Genomic DNA, 22,112 nt, shown 5'->3' on the forward strand with positions numbered 1-22,112 from the left:
TGCATTCTTCCCTGTTTCCCACACATTTCATGTTAGGAGAGAAAAACGCAAATGAAATAATGTTTTTTTTAAATGTTACAGAAAAAGGACAATACCTATACAAACCTTATTTGTAACGCCAAAAAACCCAAGGCTCTTAGAACAATGTATGTCTTTCTAAAATAACTAAAAGTTACATTGGTTTTTTAAAAGGAAAAAAATGTGCTATTCTCTTTATCGCAAGTTAATTACAATGTGAATCGATAGGCTAGCCACAAACAGGTTGGGGGAAATGAAGCTTGCTTCCAAATGTGAGTTCAATAAATATTGATGTATTCAAATTCTAACCCTTCTAAACCTTCTAATATATATATATATTTATGGAACATTGGGAGAAAATTATTTTAAAAAATTGTTCTGCCTCACTGCAGAAAAAATGTCCAGGTATATTTATTAAAGTTATACCATCAAACTTACCACAATGCACAGAATTGCACAAACCAGTTCATACAAAAAATGTATAGTCTTCTACTTCAACAGAATTTGTATAGTCAGCAGCAGCTAAATAAAAGCAGGGCACCTAATAGCATCTAATGTATGACAGTTGAATGATAAAATTTATCCCAGAACTGCAATCTATGTTAAGCAAAGAAGGGACTTAAGACAGTACAAACTGAACAGAATTGCTGCAGTTACCACTAGTACTTCATACAACAAATATTTAGATACAGTTATACCAGTAATTAATTCCCTTGGAGGGGGTGTAATTTTTCTTGGACACCTGAAATTGCATTCTGCAGTTTTCATTCTGTACCAGTTTGTTACTAAGGGTAAAATCAGACAATGGATTGTTAAATATTCCTTGAATGTCTAGTTTTCACCCTTCTCTTCCCTTTCTCGAGGTCTTCTCCTGAAGCATTTAGGAACAAATAAGACTTCTGTGATGACCAATGCAACAATTCTACTTCAGTACTGTTGCCCCCATTTTCAGAGTCAACAGAACTTTCAATTCAGTACTTCTGGTTCTGTATTCAAAAGCTGATGTTTATCTTAATACTGATTGTTAGAATATCTGAAGTTGCCCAATCTACACTTTTGTTGTTTTTAGTTAATAGTATATGTTTACTCTTTCTTGCTCCAAAACCAACTAATATTAAGTGTAATGTTACCCAGCCTCAGTATTTCTCATTAATAGTATATACTAGCAAAGCTTGGCAGAATGCTTCATTTTATTTAATGGTGTCCATGCCCTACAAGGAGAGACTTAGGGAGCTGGGTATGTTTTGTTTGGTGAAGAGAAATTTAAGAAGTGACATGATAGCCATGTTTAGATATTTGAAGGAACATCATGCTGATGAGGGAGCAAGCTTGTTTTCTGCAGCTCCAGAGACTTAAGACTTAAGAGTAATGGGTTCAAGATGAAGAAAAAGAGATTCTACCTAAACATCAGAAAAAACTTCCTGACAGTAACAGCTGTTCGACAGTGGAATGCACGGAGTGTGGTGGAGTCTCCTTTGGAAGTTTTTAAACAGTGGCTGGATGGCCATTTTTCAGGAGTGCTTTGATTATGTGTTCCTGCATTGCAGGGGGTTGGACTTGATGGCCCTTGTGGTCTCTTCCAACTCTATGATTCTAGTTTCCTTCCTACTTTGTTAAGACAGATCTCTTCAGTTTACAGGAGCCATGAAATTGCTGCATTGGGAGAGATGACTCTTAGGGCCCCTCCGCACTGTAGGATTCGACCTTAGTTCGACGTAGGTCCGACCAGGGTACACTGCACAGCCATAGCGTTCGACTCATGTCTGACTCTGCTCCCCCCCATCTCACCATCAAATTTTCGAGCTCGACTGGGAGGTGCAACTTCCTGGGTTGCACTCAACTCGGGTTGCACTCAAGCCGAAGCCGGCGGAGTGCGGAATCTCCCTCGGCTCGACTCTGCCAGCCAACCAATCACAGTGCAATATTTTGGCCATGCGCAGAACGGGAGACTCGTGGCGGCAGCGAGAAGCGCGCCTTTAATAAAATCCTCCTACGTAGCTTCTACGTCGGTAAATGAAAAAAAAGGGACGCGCACTCACGTTTCCCACCATAGAATGGCAGCCAATCGGGAATGAGGAGCGGAAGACGCGAGGAGGTAATCCCGCCCTCTGAACTCGGCTTTGGAGACACGAGCCAGCTGCTGTACGGAGTAACAGAGGAATCGAGCTCAGGTAACGATTTCCGAAGACACGAGTTGAACCCTAGCTGCCTCTGTTGTGAGAAGGGGCCCTTAAAGTGAAGACGGCATGTGACTCCACCAGCACTTAAAAATCCCCCCCTTTCTTTGGTGAATAGATCAGAGAACAGCTTCTGTGTTCCTCCACAGCATCAGGAGGAGTTGGCCGTGGTAGGTCTGGGCCTTGCCAGTTAAAGTTGACCTCCCTGTGTGGCAGCATAGTTGCTTGCTCCAAAGCACAACCTAGTGAGATATCATCTTCCCCTCAGACAAACTGATGGGTTTTACCTAACTGTAATGGCTGTGTTAGGATACAGTGAAACCACTCACTGACTAGGCTCATCAGATTTTGGAGGCAAAAGGTACATATATTTATACTAGTTACACAAGAGCTTGGCACAGAGATTTAGAGGGTTTTTTTATTTCATCAGCATAGCATTTAAGATTACTCAGTTATAGTTCAGTTTAGATGCTAGTTTCATACATGGTTCACAGTTTGTACAGTTCCTTTGCTTAGATGTTCTGGCTTATGACTATTCACATACAGGGTCCTAACACAGGTTTGGTACGTTTTTACTGTACCCTCACACAGCCCTCATAGTTAGGTAAAACCCTTAAAAACAAAACATAAACTCTCTACTGAGGTAAACTTAAAGCAAATCCCTATACCCCACACCCGCTTGTACACTAGAACTCTCCTCTCTTTAGAACAGCAGTTCTCAACCTGTGGGTCGCGACCCCTTTGGGGGTCGAACGACACTTTCACAGGGGTTGCATCAGTGTTCTCCATCTGTAAAATGGATAAATGTTAGCATGGGGGGTCACCACAACATGAGGAACTGTATTAAAGGGTCGTGGCATTAGGAAGGTTGAGAACCACTGCTTTAGAAGCAGTTTTTATCCTGGTTGACATGGCCTTCAACTTGGCTCTTCAATAAACATAACCTCACCAGTCTACTTGGTCTGTGTTTGATTGCTTTCACGCAGCACTATGGCTGATAACCAGTAGAATCAATCACTTTCTTTGGTTGATATACTCCTCTCAGAGATTATCACACAGTTAAGGCAGGTAGCATTTAACATCAGAAACACTTCAGACCAAAAGCCTCACAGAATGTCCTCATAAGGACATTCTTCCCACATATCACACTGTTCCTTGGCCAATCAGAGGGCAGGAACCACAGTCAATCAGGTGGCTCCTCCTGTTCCTAGGCCTTTCTGTGCCACACTCTCAAGATAAACCATTCTTTTCTTAGAAAGAACTGCAATTTACAATTACACTGATCCTTGCTGCCTGTCCCAGCAGCCTATCACCTAATCAGTGCCTTGGGGAACCCTGGTAAAGCTGCCTCTGTGTACAAAAGGGCAGAGCTTTCCAACTATGTCAGCCCCCTGCCCCTTGCACTCATCCTAGCAATAAAGGCAGGTTTTGCAAATCTTCATTCATATAAGAAAAAGAACAATAAGACACCCTGAATAAAAGCACCCATGCAATTTTGTGTAAGTAAATATTAAGAAATATAAATGTCAATTTGAAAAAAAAAGAATGACTGTTCAAGTCTTTGTTAGGAAAAACAAACTAGTAAAAAAATTTCTAAACATTTTTGAATTCTTTAAAGGTCCAAGATGACTTCAATCTAGTAAGAGGACTACCTGCCATAGTTTACATACAATATCTAACCACTGAGTGTGAAACACTCAAAGGGCCTTCATAAAACGTTTTCTTTCAACATTTTCAAAGTTAGCCAAGCCCACACTTCAGCTTGCATCCTGATTGCTTTTTTGTAACTTTAAAGTTCCACTGTGCATAAATGTTTACATCACACAAGTGAAATTAAAATTAAGAAAGTATGAATATGTCCAGGATCATTTCCTAACCACTTCTGGGAAACAACAGACTACCTCAAGGAAAAAAATAAAATTTGTGCCAGGCCTGCCAAACGTATATAACTGATGGAAGATCATATACAGCTGTCAGTGTGAGGTAATTACCCTGGGCCTGCCAAGCACATCGAAAAATCTCTGTATTAATCACACATTTATTGGCAGGGATTACTATGGGATTCAGGCCAAAGATAAACAATGAAGGGTAAGTTGATATGAAACGTATATCTCATTCACAGCTGAATTCACAAGACTGGCAAAAACAGCTTATCAGCTATTTAATTATAAAGATTACTACCTGGGAGGTAGCCACCAAAATTTGTCTTCAAGCTTGGCTGGTTTACATTATATTAGAGATCAAACTTAAAAAGGAAATCCATAATGGACGGAGGCTAATGCTTATCACCTAAGTTTTTAACACTTTCCTACATGTAGCTATTAGATCAATAGTTCTCTAACTTTAGCAATCCAGGGGCACCTGGAGGAGAAACATTTCAAGAATTTTTTCCCCTAGGAAACAATCAGGAGTGGGGGTGGGGTTAAAATATTTTATTTTATAAAATGATCTCTCTGTCTGTCTGTGGCATGTGTAACTCACCAGGAAATGAAGCTAGAAGTCTCAAAATTGGTCATCTGCTTCAGGGTGGCCGTGGGAGTTGCACTGCCAAACATGAAAGGAATTGGAACATCACCCCTTACCCTACTTTTTGTTACTTGTGGAAGGCTTTGTTACTTGTGGAAGGTTCAATTCACTAGAATAAACAGCTTGGCATTTGAAATTTGGATTCTGAGTTCAGGATAATTGGAGTTTTACTGCCAAAAATGAAGGAACTTGGGACATTCTGACCTAGGTTTTCTGCAGAAACCTTCCAGTGCTATCTGAAGAAGAACAGTTGGATTTATATCTCCCCTTTATCTCTTATAGGAGACTCAAAGGGGTTTACAAACTCCTTTCCCTTCCCCCCCCCCCCAAACAAACACAACATTCATCTGCAATGGAAGTTAAGATTTTACTCATGGGTAGGCAGCACAGATAGGGACGGCGGGAGATGTCTACACAGGTGCTGTTGGAGAACTTATTCTGAATCTGACACATTATGTTATGAAGCTCACTGTAAGACCTATGAAGAGTTGTGACAGAGGCTAAGAAATGTTACTTCTCTGCTATTAGTGTATTAGCTAGTTTACAATCATCCTGCTTTTAAAATATCAATAATATGTTTTGATTTAGATGCTGACTGTAATGGAGGTCCACCAGAAAAACTTCCTAATTCACTGCCTGTTCTATTCATGGGCCACTTTGATTGAATTTCCATGACAGATGTTGACAAGCTCCTGGAATCACTGAATGCCACTACTTATGCACTGGTCCTTGTCTATCATGGCTTTTAAAATCATGTAAAGACCACATGAACAAATCTTTCGTATCAACTGTAAACCAGTCACTTCCTTAGGGCACCTTTCCTTGATTTCTCAAAGAAATGGTTATCCATCCACTACTAAAACAATCCATCCTTACAGGAAAATGATGCACCAATTATTATTCTGTCTCTAACATGCCCTTCCGAGGCAAAGTGATTGAAAGAGCAGTAGCAGACCAACTCCAGGTCTCCCTGAATAATTCATAAGAACATAGGAACTGGCCTGCTGGATCAGACCAGAGTCCATCTAGTCCAGCACTCTGCTACTCGCAGTGGCCCACCAGGTGCCTTTGGGAGCTCACATGCAGGAGGTGAAAGCAATGGCCTGCTGCTGCTGCTGCTCTCGAGCACCTGGTCTGCTAAGGCATTTGCAATCTGAGATCAAGGCAGATCAAGACTGGTAGCCATAGATCGACTTCTCCTCTCCATAAATCTGCCAAGCCCTTTTTAAAGCCATCCAGGTTAGTGGCCATCACCACCTCCTGTGGCAGCATATTCCAAACACCAATCACACGTTGTGTGAAGAAGTGTTTCCTTTTATTAGTCCTAATTCTTCCCCCCAGCATTTTCAATGAATGCCCCCTGGTTCTAGTATTGTGAGAAAGAGAGAAAAATTTCTCTCTGTCAACATTTTCTACCCCATGCATAATTTTATAGACTTCAATCATATCCCCCCCCTCAGACGTCTCCTCTCCAAACTAAAGAGTCCCAAACGCTGCAGCCTCTCCTCATAAGGAAGGTGCTCCTAATCCTTCTCCAATCATCCTCATGTCCCTTCTCTTCTGCACTTTTTTCTATCTTCTTTTCGATATCCTTTTTTTGAGGATGTGGCGGACCAGAACTGAACACAGTACTCCAAGTGCGTCACACCACGGCTTTTATATAAGGCATGACAACTCCTTTGCAGTTTTATTATCAACTCCTTTCCTAATTATCCCCAGCATAGAGCTCTTGCCTTTTTTCACAGCTGCCATGCATTGACATTCCCATGGAACTATCAACTAAGACGCCTAAATCCCTTTCCTGGTCTGTGACTGATAGCACTGACCCCCTGTAGAGTCTATGTGAAATTTGGATTTTTTTTTGCCCCTATGTGCATCACTTCTTTTACATTTTGCTACATTGAACTGCATTTTGCCATTTCTTAGTCCACTTCCACCTAATTCTCCTATCAAGGTCCACTTTGGGAGCTCTTCAAGAATCCTTTGTGGTTCTCACCACACTACATAATTTGGTATCATCTCGCAAACTTGGCCACCACCACGCTTACCCACCCCCCCTACTTCCAGGTCATTTATGAATAAGTTAAAGAGAATCTGGTCCCAGCAAACGGGATCCTTGGGAGGACACACCACACTCCCTACATCTCTCCATTGTGAGAACTTCCCATTTATACCCAACCCTTTGTTTCCTGTTCCTCAACCAGTTTTTAATCCATAGGAGGACTTCCCCTCTTATTCCTTCATTGCTGAGTTTTCTCAACAGTCTCTGGTGAGGGAACTTTGTCAAAAGCCTTTTGGAAATCCAAGTGAGACAATGTCCACCTGCTTCCCCTTATCCACATGCCTGTTTACACTCCCCATGTGCAAAAGAACTTCTAGTAAGTTTGTAAGACAGGATTCTTGTTTCCTCTCTGCAAAAAAAGCCATGCTGACTCTTCCCTCAGCAGGTCTCTTTGCTGGCTTTTCTACATGTTTAATAATTTTATCTTTAATGATAGATTCTCCTAATTTACCAGGAACAGATGTCAAACTGACTGGCCTGTAATTTCCTGGGTCCCCCCTAGACCCTTTCTTAAAGATTGGTGTGACATTGGCCATCTTCCAGTCTTCAGGGATGGAGGCAGATTTCAGGGATAAGTTGCATATTAAAGTGAGAAGATCAGCAATTTCATGCTTGAGCTCTTTAAGAACTCTTGGATGAATGCAATCTGGGCCAGGGGATTTGGTAGCATTTAGTTTATCAATGGCTGCCAGAACTTCTTCCTTGTCTACCACTATTTTTGCTAGTTCCTCGGATTCACTTCCTAAGAAGCTTGGTTCAGGTGCAGGAATTTTCCTCACCTCCTCTTGGGTGAAGACAGATGCAAAGAATTCATTCAGCTTCTCTGCAATCTCCCTGTCATCTATTCCAGTCCCTTTTCTGTCTGGTTTCAGTTTGGGCTATGGGATTCAATTGATATCCTTTGTCTAAATTCAGACAAAACTCAGGCCTTCCTGTTGCTCCTACTGGATTTATCTGCTGCTTTTGACACAGTGGACCATACTATCTTGTTGAGGTATTTGGAGGCAGAAGAAGTAGTTACGCAATGGACTACTTCAAATCATTCCTCATGGACTAGACCCAAATAATTGCCATTGGAGATCAGTTATCATCGGTGTATAACCCATTCTGCATGGTTCTACAGGGCACAATCCTATCCCCATGCTCTTCAAACTTTATGTAAAGTCTGTGGGTCAAATCATTCATAGTTGTGTGTGCGTGTGTATCTTACCCTATATAATTGCCTAATGTCACAATGATGAACCCTCAGCCAATGGGCATGCAGAAGACTCTCCTGCACACCCATTGGCTGAGGGTGCAAGGTCGCGTTCAAAAGAGCCAGGCGGAGAAGCAGTGCCAGGCCACCTGCCTGCCGGGCCTCCCATCCACCTCCCCGTTCCCCCAGCCACCCTCCCATGCCCCAAGCACAAACCTTGGTCTAGCGGAGAAGCAGCACCAGGCTGCCCTCTGCTGGGCCTCTCACCCACATCCCCATTCCCTCAGCCACCCTCCATCTGCCTCACAAACAAAACCACCAACCACTAGAGCCATAGAGCCACCGGAACCATGATGAGAAGGAACTGCTGAACTTTCTGAACCACCTTAACAGCATCCACTCAAACATCCAATTTACCATGGAAACTGAAAAAGGAGGAAAACTGCCTTTTTTAGATGTCTTGGTCTTTCGCAGACCCAACCACCAATTGGGCCACACAGTATACAGAAAACCGACACACACAGACCAGTATCTACATAAAAACTCCAATCACTATGCACAACAGAAAAGGGGTATAATCAAAACTCTGACACATTGTGCAAAAACTTTGTGAACCTCACCTCCTCCTTGATGAAATCAATAATCTAGACTGGGCTCTGCAGGCTAATGGCTACACAACAGAAATCAGAAAAGCTTTAAGACCAAGAGAAACCCAGAGAACTGAGGAGAAACAGCCCACCACAGGAAAAATATTTCTACCATACATCAAGGGAATCACAGATCAAATAGGGAAAATGATGAAAAAACATAACCTACAACGCATCTTCAAACCTACCAGGAAAATACAGCAGATGCTACGCTCAGCAAAGGACAAGAGAGATCCCCTCACTTCTGCAGGAGTCTATCACATATCCTGCAGCTGTGGAAAGGTCTACATAGGAACCACAAAACGTAGCATTCAGACTCGTATTAAGGAGCATGAAAGACACTGTCGGCTTAACCATCCTGAAAAATCTGCAGTTGCAGAACATGTGTTAAACAAAACTGGACATAACATTTTATTTGACAACACTGAAATTCTGGACAATTCAGAAGGTTTTGTCAGACTGTACAGGGAGGCCACTGAAATTCACAAACACTAAGACAACTTCAATAAGAAAGAAGAGACGCTGAAAATGAGCAAAGCTTGGCTCCCAGTACTTAAAAAATGGACTGATAACCCCACCTGCAATACAATGCACCCAACCACACCTTTGCATAGCAAGTTCCACCCAAACACTTAATGATTGGTTCCCCACCCTGGGACATGGACAATATACCACACTAAACTTTCCCTTCTCACTAGACCCAGTGAGAAACAGACTTTTCTCTGTGATACACCTCTGAAGATGCCAGCCACAGATGCAGGCAAAACGTTAGGAACAAGATCCACTAGACCACGGCCACACAGCCCAGAAAACCCACCAGAACCAAAACCACCAAAGTCCTCCCACCTGCCCCCCACACCTAGCAGGTCGCTTGGGCAGTAAAGCAGGGGGACTTGGGCTCCCAGTACTCCACTGGCCTGGCAAGGCCCTCTTGCCTCCCTTCCCACCTCCGCTAGGCCATCTGGTTGGCAGAGAGGGGTATCTTGGTGCCTGTTGCTCCGCTGACCAAAAAGGTGAATACTTATTGCTCAAATATCAAGTATTACATAAAAAGTCATGAGGACTTTCAAACTATGGATATCATAGTGCATACACTTCTTAAAATTAAACAAAATATAAAAAGCTAAATGTGCAGTTTCCTCTCAACAGTATTTTCAATATGTAAAATAGATTCTGGTTGTTCAGTAACAAGACATTTGGCAAAATGTGTCAAAGACAGATGGCAAACAGTCAGGAAGATTAAAAGATTTTCATATGATCCTGAACATGCTTACTTTGAACCCATTCTGATTTCAAGCAGTAGTTTAAAATAAGAAAAAAAAGATGAAAAAAGCCTGCTACATTCATTTGTAGGCAAGGATCTTGGTTTCCAGTCATTGTGAGGGAAAAACTAAATACAACAGTGGTCTCATGACCACCATGAGGATAACAACAATTTCAAAGACACTTTAAAATTCTAAGAAGACACAATGCTTTTGTCCCCTTTCCGTCTTTTTTTCCCCACGTGCTGAAACAGCCACTGGTGGGCTTCTTTCCCCACACAACAGTTTCAGCACTTGAAAAGGCATTTGGGGAGGACGAGTATCATACTGCAGACCTCATAGCATTTAAGAACAACTTTAAAATGGCCACCACCTTTAGTTCAGCCCTGAGACATCATTTCTCTATCTTCATAGGTTCTCTATTGAGTGTGCACGCTTTGATTTTTAATATAATGGCGTCTTTGCACCAGTCGGGCATTGCCAGCACGGCAATGTGCAAGCGCCACCCCAGGGATGGCGTCTTTAGCGTCCCTGGGGCGCTGTATCCCACCCGTGCAGAAGCAGCCTGAAGAGTGTATGACTGGTCCAAGGACATACAGCAAGCTCCCAGAGCACTAACGTGGATTTGAACCTGGGGTTCCCAGGTGCTAATCCTACATCTCAACCACTATACCATGCTGACCGTCCCAAAGCAAGTCTACCATAGAGTAAATCACACTGCATTAAATAGGTCTTATTCCCAGGAAAATGTGCATACATTTGCAGCCAAAAAATTATCATATGGTTCTTATTTCTTTGGTGAAGAAACACTTCTGTTGTTCTGTATGTTTTAGGCAAAACATGCACAGATTAAAACCAGAACTCTGAATTTCTTCTGAACAGTTTCTACAACAAAAAATCCTCTGTGTTTTGGTCACTTTGCAGGCATATTGTCAGACAGCCACAAAACTCAATGAAATTCATAAGATAATGATTTTTAAATATTGAAGAATACATGTTGGTTTCAACCATCTGTTATTTTCTTTACAGCCATGTGTCAAGTATCTCATGAACTGCTTCAAATACAGTAAACATGTCTCATATAGTAAAGAGAGTATGGAAATGAAATCAACTGCTTTGATCTTTTGTTTGGTGCATTCATGAGTTGTCATGGTATCAAAGGGACTACTTTTTACATAAAGACTGTGGGAGAAAGAAGGATCTTTCATTGTTCAGGGAGGGCAGATATGCAAAACACAAGTTTTCTGTCATACTATACTGAGATTTAATATATATTCAAAATATAGTGAGTACTATAAAGTACATATTCTAAAGGAATAAACAATATTCTTACATGTGAACAGTTGAACTATCTTTCCAACAAGGCCCACGATTCTAAAATAATTGTGCACTTGAATTCATTGATCAGAACTGGCTTGCATGTGCCTAACTGTTCTGCTGTGGTAAAAAAGCTTTTCATGTTAATTTATTTAAGAGTTTGTTTCCCAGTTTTTGAAGTTTATAGAATTCTAGAGAGCAAGGTAGCAGGGTGGAACCTCAGAAGTGAGCATTGCACTGAAACTCCAGGGCATATTTGAATAATACAGCAAATATACCACTAAATAACAGTAACTAGTGAGACAGTAACTAGTGAGACATACATACTACCATCACTAAATGGCAATCAATCGGATCCAGCATCTTTACCAGAGCTCATCAAGGCCTTGGTGAAATTAGTATACAAAGTCTGCATCGCTACTGTAAATTTTTCTGCCTTGACTTCACTGATATGTCTGCCTTTATTTTATCACTTGACTGCTAAAACAGCCATAGTCACAACATCCTGGTAATGTCTGATTCAGTCTTCACATTTTTTTTTACATTTATGCAACTTTTCAATGACCAACACATTTATTGTGGCATAAGCTCTTGCAGGCTAGAGTCATATCTTAAACACACAGCACATTGAACAAAGTAGGAGGTAAATCATGAAAGCTTATGCTGCAATGAATGTGGTAACATTTAAAGTATCCCAGAGTTAATTCTTGGTTTTCCTGCAAAATAATAACACAGCTATCCTTCTGGAGTTGGTGTCATGATCGGTTCTCCCTCTGTATCAAACAGCGAAGACGAAAGCAGCCTACCACACACCCCTGTTAATCCCCACCAGCGAAGGAATGTTTCAAGAGTGGAGGTGTGAGAGCAGCTGTTCATCAGAAGAGGATGAACCAGCTGTTGATCCAGAGTCCTCTGCGGGGCTCTCGAAGTTAGGACTTTCTCAGAGTCCACCCTCAGCACCCCAAGCAAACAGTCCTCCCGGTTCACCCACCCCTTTAGAGCAGCGTTGCCAACGGTTACGCCTTGAATTAGCTGAGCGTAGACGATCAGCTCAACTGGCTGCTCGGCATTTGTAAGTTACGAACAGGACCAGCTCCCTGAAGCAACACTCCTCCAGCATTTCCGCCCTCACGCTGATAAGAGACAGCTCACAGCCGATGCATTTGCCCCCTGGACCTGCTTTTTGGATTTGTGTTTTGGATTGTGACGACCTGGTGGACTGGTGAGCTTGCTTACTGGTTCTCAGACTGAACTCTAACCAGTGCCTTGTCAGGTGCCTTAAGAGACATTTCTGACCTGTGTTTAACCTGCAGAAAATATCTATCAGCTACACCCTGTCTTCTGTCCATCCTTGTCAGTCAGCCCGTGACAGTTTATCCTTATGATCCTAGGTCAGTGATGGAGAACCTTTTCGAGACCGAGTGCCCAAATTGCAACCCCAAACCCACTTATTTATCGCAAAGTGCCAACACAGCAATTTAACCCGAATACGGAGGTTTTAGTTTAGAAAAAACGGTTGGCTCCAAGGCGCGCGTTACTCGGGAGTAAGCTTGGTGGCAGTTGTTGGCTTTGCTTTGAAGCAACAGTGCAACTCTTCCAACGGGTGAATCACGACCCTAGGAGGGTTGACTCAGAAGCAAGCCCCATTGCCAGCAACCGTGCTTACTCCCAGGTAAAGGATCGTGCTTTAGTTCTTCACATGAAAATCAGTGGGGTTTAACAGTGTTTAACGGGGTTACCAACACTGCTTCGCCAAAACTAGGTTTAATGCTAATAATCTAGCCCAGTGGCCCAGGCCAGCCTAGATGTGTGTGTGTGTATGGCGGGGGGCGATTCCCCCACCCCCCACAATGAACTCTGTTTGTGCGTGTCCACAGAGAGGACTCTGTGCCACCTCTGGCACCCGTGCCATAGGTTCGCCATCACTGTCCTAGGTGGTATATCCAAGAATACAGTGACTTATGTTACAATTGTAAGAGAGAAAAATCACTTTCCTACAATTAAATTCTGTGCAATACTAATATTCATTCCCTTATTATACAATTTAAACTGACGTACATATATTTATGCTGGCCTGGTTCCTATGGTGCTAAACCAATGTAAGCAATATGCAGATTGCAGCTATAATCTTCTACTGCGAGCCTCAAAATGTCCCTCTCTAACCTTAAGCAGCTGCTTTTTAAAGGAATGATCATAAGAGACCAAAATGTTCTTAAAGACATACATATGCACTTAACTGAATCATAAATTAGTGTTATGCTGCTATATGTACATTGCCATTGATCACATCTGATACAAACTATATATGGCTGAAAATATAATGATGAACAAAACACATATTTCTAACTGAGTAAAAGCAGTTTTTTAAAATAACCACATTAAATAATTCTCCATTAATAGGCCTACAATCGGTGCAGATATTGAAAGGAGTGGCAGAACAAGAAAGCCACAGGGCTTTCAGAAGAAAACCTTCAACAAAAAGTAATTAAAGTTAGCAAGAAACAATTCCATGAAAAAAACAAAAGCTATTTGTTAAATATTTTTTTAAAATCACACTGGCTATTTTTGTTGTACCTGTCTCAGTTTCTGATAGCAGATGGTAGCAGCAGCCCACACTGCAAACTGCCTTAATCTCAGGTTTAGAAGTAAAAATCCGAAGAGTGCTTGGGCCAAGATCGCCACATGTGTGCAGACCCACCATTACGCAGTCCTAAGAATAGGAAGAACCCACAACAACAAAAACAGAATTTAGAACCAAGTAAGGTGCATGGTACATCAAACCCTAATAATGTGTCTTCATTTCAATTTTTCCTTCACCTCACCCCAGCCTATAAATCAGAATGAAAATTTCTTGGATTAAGTTGGAAGGAAGAAAGGAATCTGAGCAACAAAGATTGTGTCACCAGACTACCCATTCTGGGTGGGTGGACTCTGTTTCTAAGCAATAGTATCTCACCAATTCTTGGGATGCCTAGCATGCAGTGTCAAGATGGGGAGTCCATTCTCTGCATTGGCTGGTGTACCCACAAGGACTACTCCCATGAGAAGGAGCTGAATTTGATTGATTCTGATTGAATTTTTCTTGCCATCTATAGCTTTTTTTCTGTTTTTAGGTTTAATAATGGTTTTATAGATGTGATTTGAATGTTTGATCATTTTGTACACTGCCCAGAGCACTTTTGGGGTGGGCAGTATACTAAATTTTATTATTAATTAATTAATATAAAAATGTTTGCTATCTTTTCAGAAATAGAGAACAATGTGCCAAGTGAACTAGAGAGCAGAGAAATGCTTCATGAAACCGTCCCACTTATGTAAACTGGTACTTATGAAATTACATTTAGAATTCCATTTTTGAACAACAGTGGTGTCATTTTAAAACATACTACATGTTTTCATTTGTACCATGCTGTTTAAGAAAGGCAAATGTTACAGATTTGATTCATGAATTTAAAACTCACACAGTGGCTTCTATTTTACCAATTCATTCTATTTTACCAATTCTATTTTACCATTCATCTAGCTTAAAGAATCGTCCTCTGATGGAAATGTTTCTTTTGCCACAGGAAGAGTCATGTCTATCAGAGGAAGGCTGAAAGAAGTCTTCAAACTTGGCTGAGAGAACCAGTAGGATAAAGTAAAGATTTCAAGCATCAGGTTTTAGCAAGCATGAACGAGGATAACAAATGTAGTAACCTCCAGATCTGCAACAATATCACTTAGCTCTGTTTCTGCGGTGATATAGGATGTTAACGGGGAAAACATGTTCGCTTCCTTTGATCTGCTTGCTTTGGCTTTAAGAGACGCCATCTTCCTTTGTTCTTTCTCCTCTTCACAGAGCTCCCTGCAATTATTTTTGGGTGAATAGTCCATTTCCACAGCATCAGCAGGCAAAATATTTAGGAATGCATTTTCTGAAATATTGTTCTCATTGAGCTGCAGCTGAGCCCCAGAGGGAAGTACATATTGTTTGCTAGTAATAGATGTGTCTGGGTCTGTGAAAACATCAGATATTTCAAAAAGAATAGACTCTGGAGTAGCCACCTCGGCCTGACTCTGAAGACAGTTATTAGTACTTAAGGGCTTTTCACTGATATTTGCTTTACATTTCTCTTTATCTTGCTCTAGTCTTTCTTTTTCCTTTTCCAACACTTGACCTCTGACATTTGCTCTTGCCTGACTTTGATAGGCTCTCCAGTGTTTCTTCAATTTCCTGTTTCTTTCATTAGCTCCGTGGGTGTTTGTGTTTGAAGAATCAATTCCATAAACCTTCAGATTATATTGCATTGACAAGAAGGAGCTGAGGTAGCCTTTTCCAGAGCCCAGGTCAATCACCTAGAATGTGGATAACAGCAAGAATCAAACAGTAGTAAGTACTGCTATTAGGAAAACAGCAACTATTAGCATCATAATAAAAACTGTGGATCATATAATGCACTTAATATGTTGATGTTTCCGTTCCTATTTGTCGCACAAGCAGTAAAGTTAAAACCTCAGAACTGCAATAATTTTAAATGTACTGGTTGAAAGGCAGGTATCTTGGAGGTGGCAAAGTGGCACCTGTGCCATATGGCACCATATTATTATTTATGTTTCAAAGCACAAAAGGTTTTTTCCAGCAGCCATCAGGAATTCCAAATGATATAAATGCACCTAGAAGCAACTCTCATCATCTTCTCTGCAGTTTTCTTTACAAAACAGTCACATACTGGGATGACTATAAAGACAGTATTGTGAAACAGACATGCTTTATCCTGACCAGTATCTTATGACAGTTTGCAAACTTGAATTTTATCAGCTTAGGTTATTACTTCATTTGTGACTAATGGAGAGGTTGTTCAGGAAACACTTCACTCCTTGAATTCACTTTAGGGTGAGGGCAGAGGTATGGCCAAGACTCGCTTGCTCCTGCTCTCAATCCCATTTGCTGCAGGGACAAGTAGTTAAAAAAAGAACCAAAGAGATCCTAATGTTCAAAGAAACACAAAATAATACGAATCACTGTTCTTAATGTATATAGCACAATGGCTGTTGTGGGTTTTCTGGGCTGTGTGGGAATGGTCTGGAAGTTTTTGCCCCTAATATTTTGCCCACAACTGCCAGTCATAGATGAGGATGAAACGTTAGGAGCAAAAACTACCAGTCCACAGCCACACAGGCCAGAAAATACATCAGTTGATCCTGGCTGTGAATGCCTTTGACAATACATTGCATAGCACATTCCCACTGTTTTTAGAAGTGCAGATATCATCTCAGTAACTCTTAAAACCACCTATAAAGTACATAAAAACTGCAGAAGGAGAGACAGGGCTGAAAAAAAGAAGAAGCTTGTCTGAGGCCACCAAGTGAGCTGATAGCCAAGTGAAATCTGAACTGCACCCTTCTCTGGTATCCCACGCCTTTTATTCTTATGCTACACCAATTCTCCATACCTGCCATTCATTCATTCACTAAGAAGGAACAGAAGGAAACAAATGAGCCTGAGGTCAATCCTGATCTCTCCTTGGGTCAAATCCTAACAACAAAGTACTGTCTGAATTGGTTCAGAGTATCTCATTACTTGCTTTTTTGTTATTTGGACGGGTAACATGTGTTTCCAAACTTTCAATGCTTTGACAGCTAAACTGCATGCTTTCGTTAGGAAATCTCCTGTCAGCAAGTGAATACTTCTGCCCCAACATGTTCCTTTTATTTTGAGAAGTGACAATTAGTAATCTGCCTGTGTGACATGCACAGTTCTAGCTTCTTGTTGTCATTGATAAATATGGCCAAATGAAAGTCACCATAACTGTGTTAAATAACCAAAAGCAAGTCAAACATTCCATAAATGCAGCTGTAACCCCTGTGTCAGAATGGGATGACCCAGAAAGGGGTGGAGTCTGAAAAGAAGCAGAATGCTGCAGAACTCATGAGGTTGGAGGAAGCAAGGCTACCAGGCTGGGACCTTGATTGATTTTATTAAGCCCTTAACACCTTGTTTAAGGTAACTGCAATGTTGTGGGGAACTAGTGGGAAGGGAGTTTATTTTTTTTTTTGCTATATTTTAAATGTTAGAATTTATTGTTTCAGGGTTTTTGTGTATGTAAATGGTGAGAGTTTTCTGGGAACCTTCATCATCTTGAATCCCATTCACCAAGCCTCTGAAGTCTTCAAAACCAACCACCAGCAAAGAAGAATTGGACTTGGCAATATCAGTAGACTGTAAATATAAGGACTTGAAAGGCAAACCTGAACAGGACCTTGAATTGTAAATGTGAAATGTTGATGTTTAATGTTATGTGTAAAGAGAAGTAAACTGTTTTGTTTAATGTTGGTTCTTTGCAACTCCTTCCAAGTACTCGCCCCACAGAACCCACAAGCTGAGGTTACAAATTACTTTCAACCAGCGTAATTGAAGTGAGATTGCAGATATAATTTGCTTGCATGGGAGGTGTGCAATAAGTTGGGGTTTGATCCCCATAAAACTGTCTTGTTATGTGACATAAGTTCAAGGGATGTTAATGAGGATATTCAACATACTGTGGAAACTTATGGTGCAATTGCTAAAATGCACAGGATAAAGGGCAGAGGGAAAGAGATGTTGCTGTGTGAATTTGAAACACATAATTCTGTTTGCAAGATAGTCAACCAATGTATAAACTGTAAGTTGCAAGGGAAATGGGATGTAATCCCTATTGATGCAGAGTTTGCAACAGTTAGTTGGGAAGAAGCAAAAACCTGTGCACAGGGAGAAAAAGGAACACTGTTTGGCAGTTCCATGAAGGAAGGGATTCCAGTTGCAACCTCTGCCCCTTCTGCAAACTCATCCTCTGGATTGCAACAGCTGCTAGAAAGAGTTTTGCAAACTGCCAGTACAGCTAAGTTTCCAGCAGTAGATCTGGAGTTGCAATTAAAAACATTTTCTGGTATTTTACCAAAACCAGCAGGGGAAATAGAATACTCAGTTTGGCGAGTTCATGCAAGAGAATTAATTGCAGATGACAGCGTTCCTGAAAATATTAAAAGAAGGAAAATTATAGAGAGCTTGCTGCCTCCTGCATTGCCCGGCTAGCTCAGTCGGTAGAGCATGAGACTCAGAGCAGCAGAAAGGCTGAAAGAGCTCTTTGCAGAAGACAAGGGTACCAGACTCGGACCTTGATTTCTATAAGCCCTTAACACCTTGTTAAGGGTTTTCTTTTGTGGTTGTAATGGGTGAGAGTTCTCCTGGAGACCTTCATCATGTTGCAACCTGTTCATCAAGCCCTTGGAGTCTTCAGGAGCCAACCCACTTGCAAAGAAGAATTGGACTTGGCAATATCAGTAGACTGTTAATAGAAGGACTTGAAATGCAACCTGAACAGGACCTTGAATTGTAACGTTAAATGTTGATGTTTTAAAAGTGTTAATTGTAAAGAAAAGTAAACCATTTTGTTGTTTAAAAATTGTTGTTGCAACTCATTCCAAGTACTGCCCCACAGAACCCACAAGCTGAGGTTACACAGCCACTTACTCAGAAATTATAAAATTTCATATACTGAATATATCTTCTAAAAGCAGCATGGGGTTGAGCCAACAGGTGCAGTGACAGTTCAGAAAGTCATATTGAAAAACGTAAACATTCTCAACTTCTGTTATTAAAAAGTCCCATTATTTTGTCAAAGTATCCTTGAACCTAAAGAAGCTCTAACTTAAGTACAAAGAACAACTCTAGTCTGAGAGACCTTAAAGATGAAACTATTCTTGTTCAAATGTTAAAAACAAAAATTATTTACTTTACTTACAGCCCTATTTTCTCACTGAGACTCAATTTCAATTTAGACATTTTTTAAAAAAATGACAACATGCAAAGTTGCATTCCAATTAATGGGATGCTAGGTATGAAAGCATACACATCTGAAAGACGGAACACATAATAAAATCCCCCATCCCTTTCAGTTGCAGGATACCACAAACCAAATATCATTGTTCCAAATAAAGATATAAGGAATTTCCAAAATGCTTTTCTAAGAACTAGTGAAAATATGTCATCATATATTAATGCAGTTTATAATATCTCCATTCTTTCAACCTTTTTACTATTGTGTTAATAAGCCGCTCACAGATTCTTGTACAATAAACGAAGATTAGGCTCCAAAGGCGAATTGCCTGTGTTTTCTTCTACTGACATCTAGTGGCTGTCAACCTGCCAGTGCTACCTTGGCACCATTTCTGTTGACTTTTTAATCAAGGAGGGGGGGGAAACATATGCATCCACACTGAACATATGTAATGAATATTTGTGTTGCCTTTTTGAAAAGTGAAGGTTATGTGAAGCACAATGAAATAAAACATACTGGAAAAAGCTAATCCCTGTTGAAATACCAGTGACTCAATTTGGAAAGCAATGCCAAGTATAAACTATTAAAATGAAATTTCCAAGACATAATGAAAGCTTTATTGAGTTAAGTGCTAGGGCCAAATACAGTTTTTATAAGCAAAAAACAAAAAACATGAATGCAACAAAACTAAGCTCTTTAATAGCAATAAATCTTCAGTCCTAAAAAAAAATCTGCCTGTTCAACTGATACCCAAAAAGTTTAAAAATATTTCGGAAAAAGGAATGTTTTCTTTTAATAGTCTTCAACAATACCTGGCATATTATTACAAACTGTGAGAATATCTGTAGGTTAGTCAGCAAGGTATACATTTCAGCAATACATAAACAAGGACTCTTCAGTCTTTTGCCTCATGTTCTAATTGAAGTGCCCAGGCAAGCACACACCTATTAAAATTGAGGTTTATCTATACCTCCTGTTTTTAAAATTAAGCAAATTCTAGATGCTTGTTCTAGGTTCCAAAAGCCTTGACAAAATGAATGTTTGCAAATACAGGCTTTATATGCTTTGGTCTCTGAAATACAAACAAAAGGGTATGGAGGAAAGGTAGGAAAAACTGAAAGACATCCCTGCTCTTTCATCCCCTGCAGAGACGAAAGATTAACTGAGGCTTCCTAAGTAGGAATGAAGTTTTCCTTGTACTGAAGAACATCACAGTGCAAGAGTGCTGAACTACTTGTGACTGATTCAATCACTGAAGCAGGAAGGTGCATATGCTACTGGAACTGGAACAAGAGAAATCATGTGATTTTGGCAGTCACATCACTGTGAGTTAACCTAAGTGGGCTTCTAGATGGTGGAGCTGAAGACAACATGATTCTGGCTTCTGACAGAGGTCTGCACAAGCTGAACTGTACGGTACTTTCTAATTCCACAATAGTTCAAACTGACACTGTATTTGGACGTCATGATAGATTGTAGTTTGATTAAAACTAGTTTTTGGCCCACATCTACCAGACATATATAACAGAGTACCGTTCAATGAATCCTGACTAGTCCCCTGCTTGTGTTCTTTCCTGCCTTCTAGTGGAATCCCCAGGTGTTATCCTGTGTTGCTTGGCTCATGCCACAAGATATGATCAGTTGCAAGGAAAGGCAGGGCCAGTCAAACATCACTCCTACCCACAAAACTGATCTCTGACATCCCTCACTCCCTTTTCTCTTTTGACAACCACTCTTGCCCTCTCACCCAGCTGCTTCACTGCATTATTAAACTATATTCTGACACAGCTAGAACTTTTCTAGCCATCAAACACCTTCCCTTGTTCTCTTTTGCTGTTCTTGCCACATTCCTTAACCTCTGTGTTTCTTAGAAAGAAAGCAAATGCCCAGCATCGCCAGGTCACTCACTTGATCTCTGTTGGGACATAAATGGTGGGCAGAGAGCAATGGGATGAAGGGGACCTCTTTTCATGCCATGGAAGGTCTGGAAGTAAGCAGGAGTGAATGGCTTTTGATTGTAACAATATTTTGTATGACATTTCTTTTATGTACCGTATGTTGGCAATGAATAAAAGAAAGTGATTCAGCAAAAACCTTTTGTCCCACTGTCTTTCACATTTTCCCCTGGAAGAGGACGGAGCTTTGGGCAAGAAATCACTAGCGGGCAGGGGGAAGCAGAGCCTGTCCCAAGAAAGCATTATCAGTAATTGAATCCAAGAAGCTGAGAGGGGTGGTGCTGCTAAACAAGCTGGGATTTCTAGATTTGGACTTCAAACTACAAGTAGGAAATATGTCCAGATAAAAGCCAGTTTAGACAATTCCAGTTTCGCATCTGCCAACAAACCATAATGTGTTGAACAGCCTGCACTGATATTACACTAAAGCAAAGCTTAATCATACTGTGATTTATAAAGTGTAGTTTAATGCTTTTGTTTTTACTTGATGTTTGTGTACAGACTGATATGTAAAATTCAAACTTGACTGCTGTAAAATAATTCAAAGCTCTTACAGATGAAGGACTGCTTACTGTTTCTAACCTGTTCATCAGTATAATAATTATCAATACAATGTGGTAATATAATGTTTCCCTCACCTAGTGTCAAGAGATCCAGAATATGATCATTTCACTCAAACCAAAAGAGCACAAATAAATTGTAAAGATATCCCTTAAAATTATGTCATCTGACTTTAAAGTGACTATGTTAGAGATAAGAATTTTAACTTCATGTTCCTTTGAATTTGTTAAAAAAAATGACTAACAGCTACACCAGACCAATATCTTCCACTACATATTAGTTATCATAATGAGGGTAAAACCAAGGACAATTTCAGTTATCTGGTATGCTACAGACTCCTCAGAATGATGGCTTTAGATGTGAAAAACCACATTGTTCTACATTTTAATAAGGGTTTAAATATGGGTAATAAAAACTGTTCAGCATATTATAACCCAAGCTTTCAAACACATTATTAAGGAAGAAACACATCAGAAAATAGTGCAATGACACAATAAATCATACATTGTATCTTATATTGTAGGGTACCTTCTCAACCCCAAGAAGAAGTCTTTCTTTTTCTTGAAGCAGACACAATTCAGTAGTGCAAAAAGCAT

General features: G+C 40.5%; 1 protein-coding gene across 5 annotated transcripts in view; it reads right to left on the reverse strand.

Annotated features, from left to right (window-relative positions):
• The window catches only part of METTL25 (methyltransferase like 25), a 69,164-nt gene that overhangs the window by 35,979 nt on the left and 11,073 nt on the right, over positions 1-22,112 (reverse strand). For all 5 annotated transcript variants that reach the window (XR_007244758.1, XR_007244759.1, XM_048499443.1 and 2 more), the window contains exons 4-5: positions 14,901-15,539; positions 13,779-13,914 (exon numbers count right to left, since the gene is read on the reverse strand). Coding sequence is in view for 3 of the 5 variants with exons in the window: in XM_048499443.1 (XP_048355400.1) it covers positions 13,779-13,914; positions 14,901-15,539 (775 nt within the window). In the remaining 2 variants the exon portion in view is untranslated. The remainder of the gene's footprint in view (positions 1-13,778; positions 13,915-14,900; positions 15,540-22,112) is intronic.

The sequence above is a fragment of the Sphaerodactylus townsendi genome, linkage group LG06, assembly GCF_021028975.2.
Source record: "Sphaerodactylus townsendi isolate TG3544 linkage group LG06, MPM_Stown_v2.3, whole genome shotgun sequence".
NCBI lineage: Eukaryota > Metazoa > Chordata > Lepidosauria > Squamata > Sphaerodactylidae > Sphaerodactylus > Sphaerodactylus townsendi.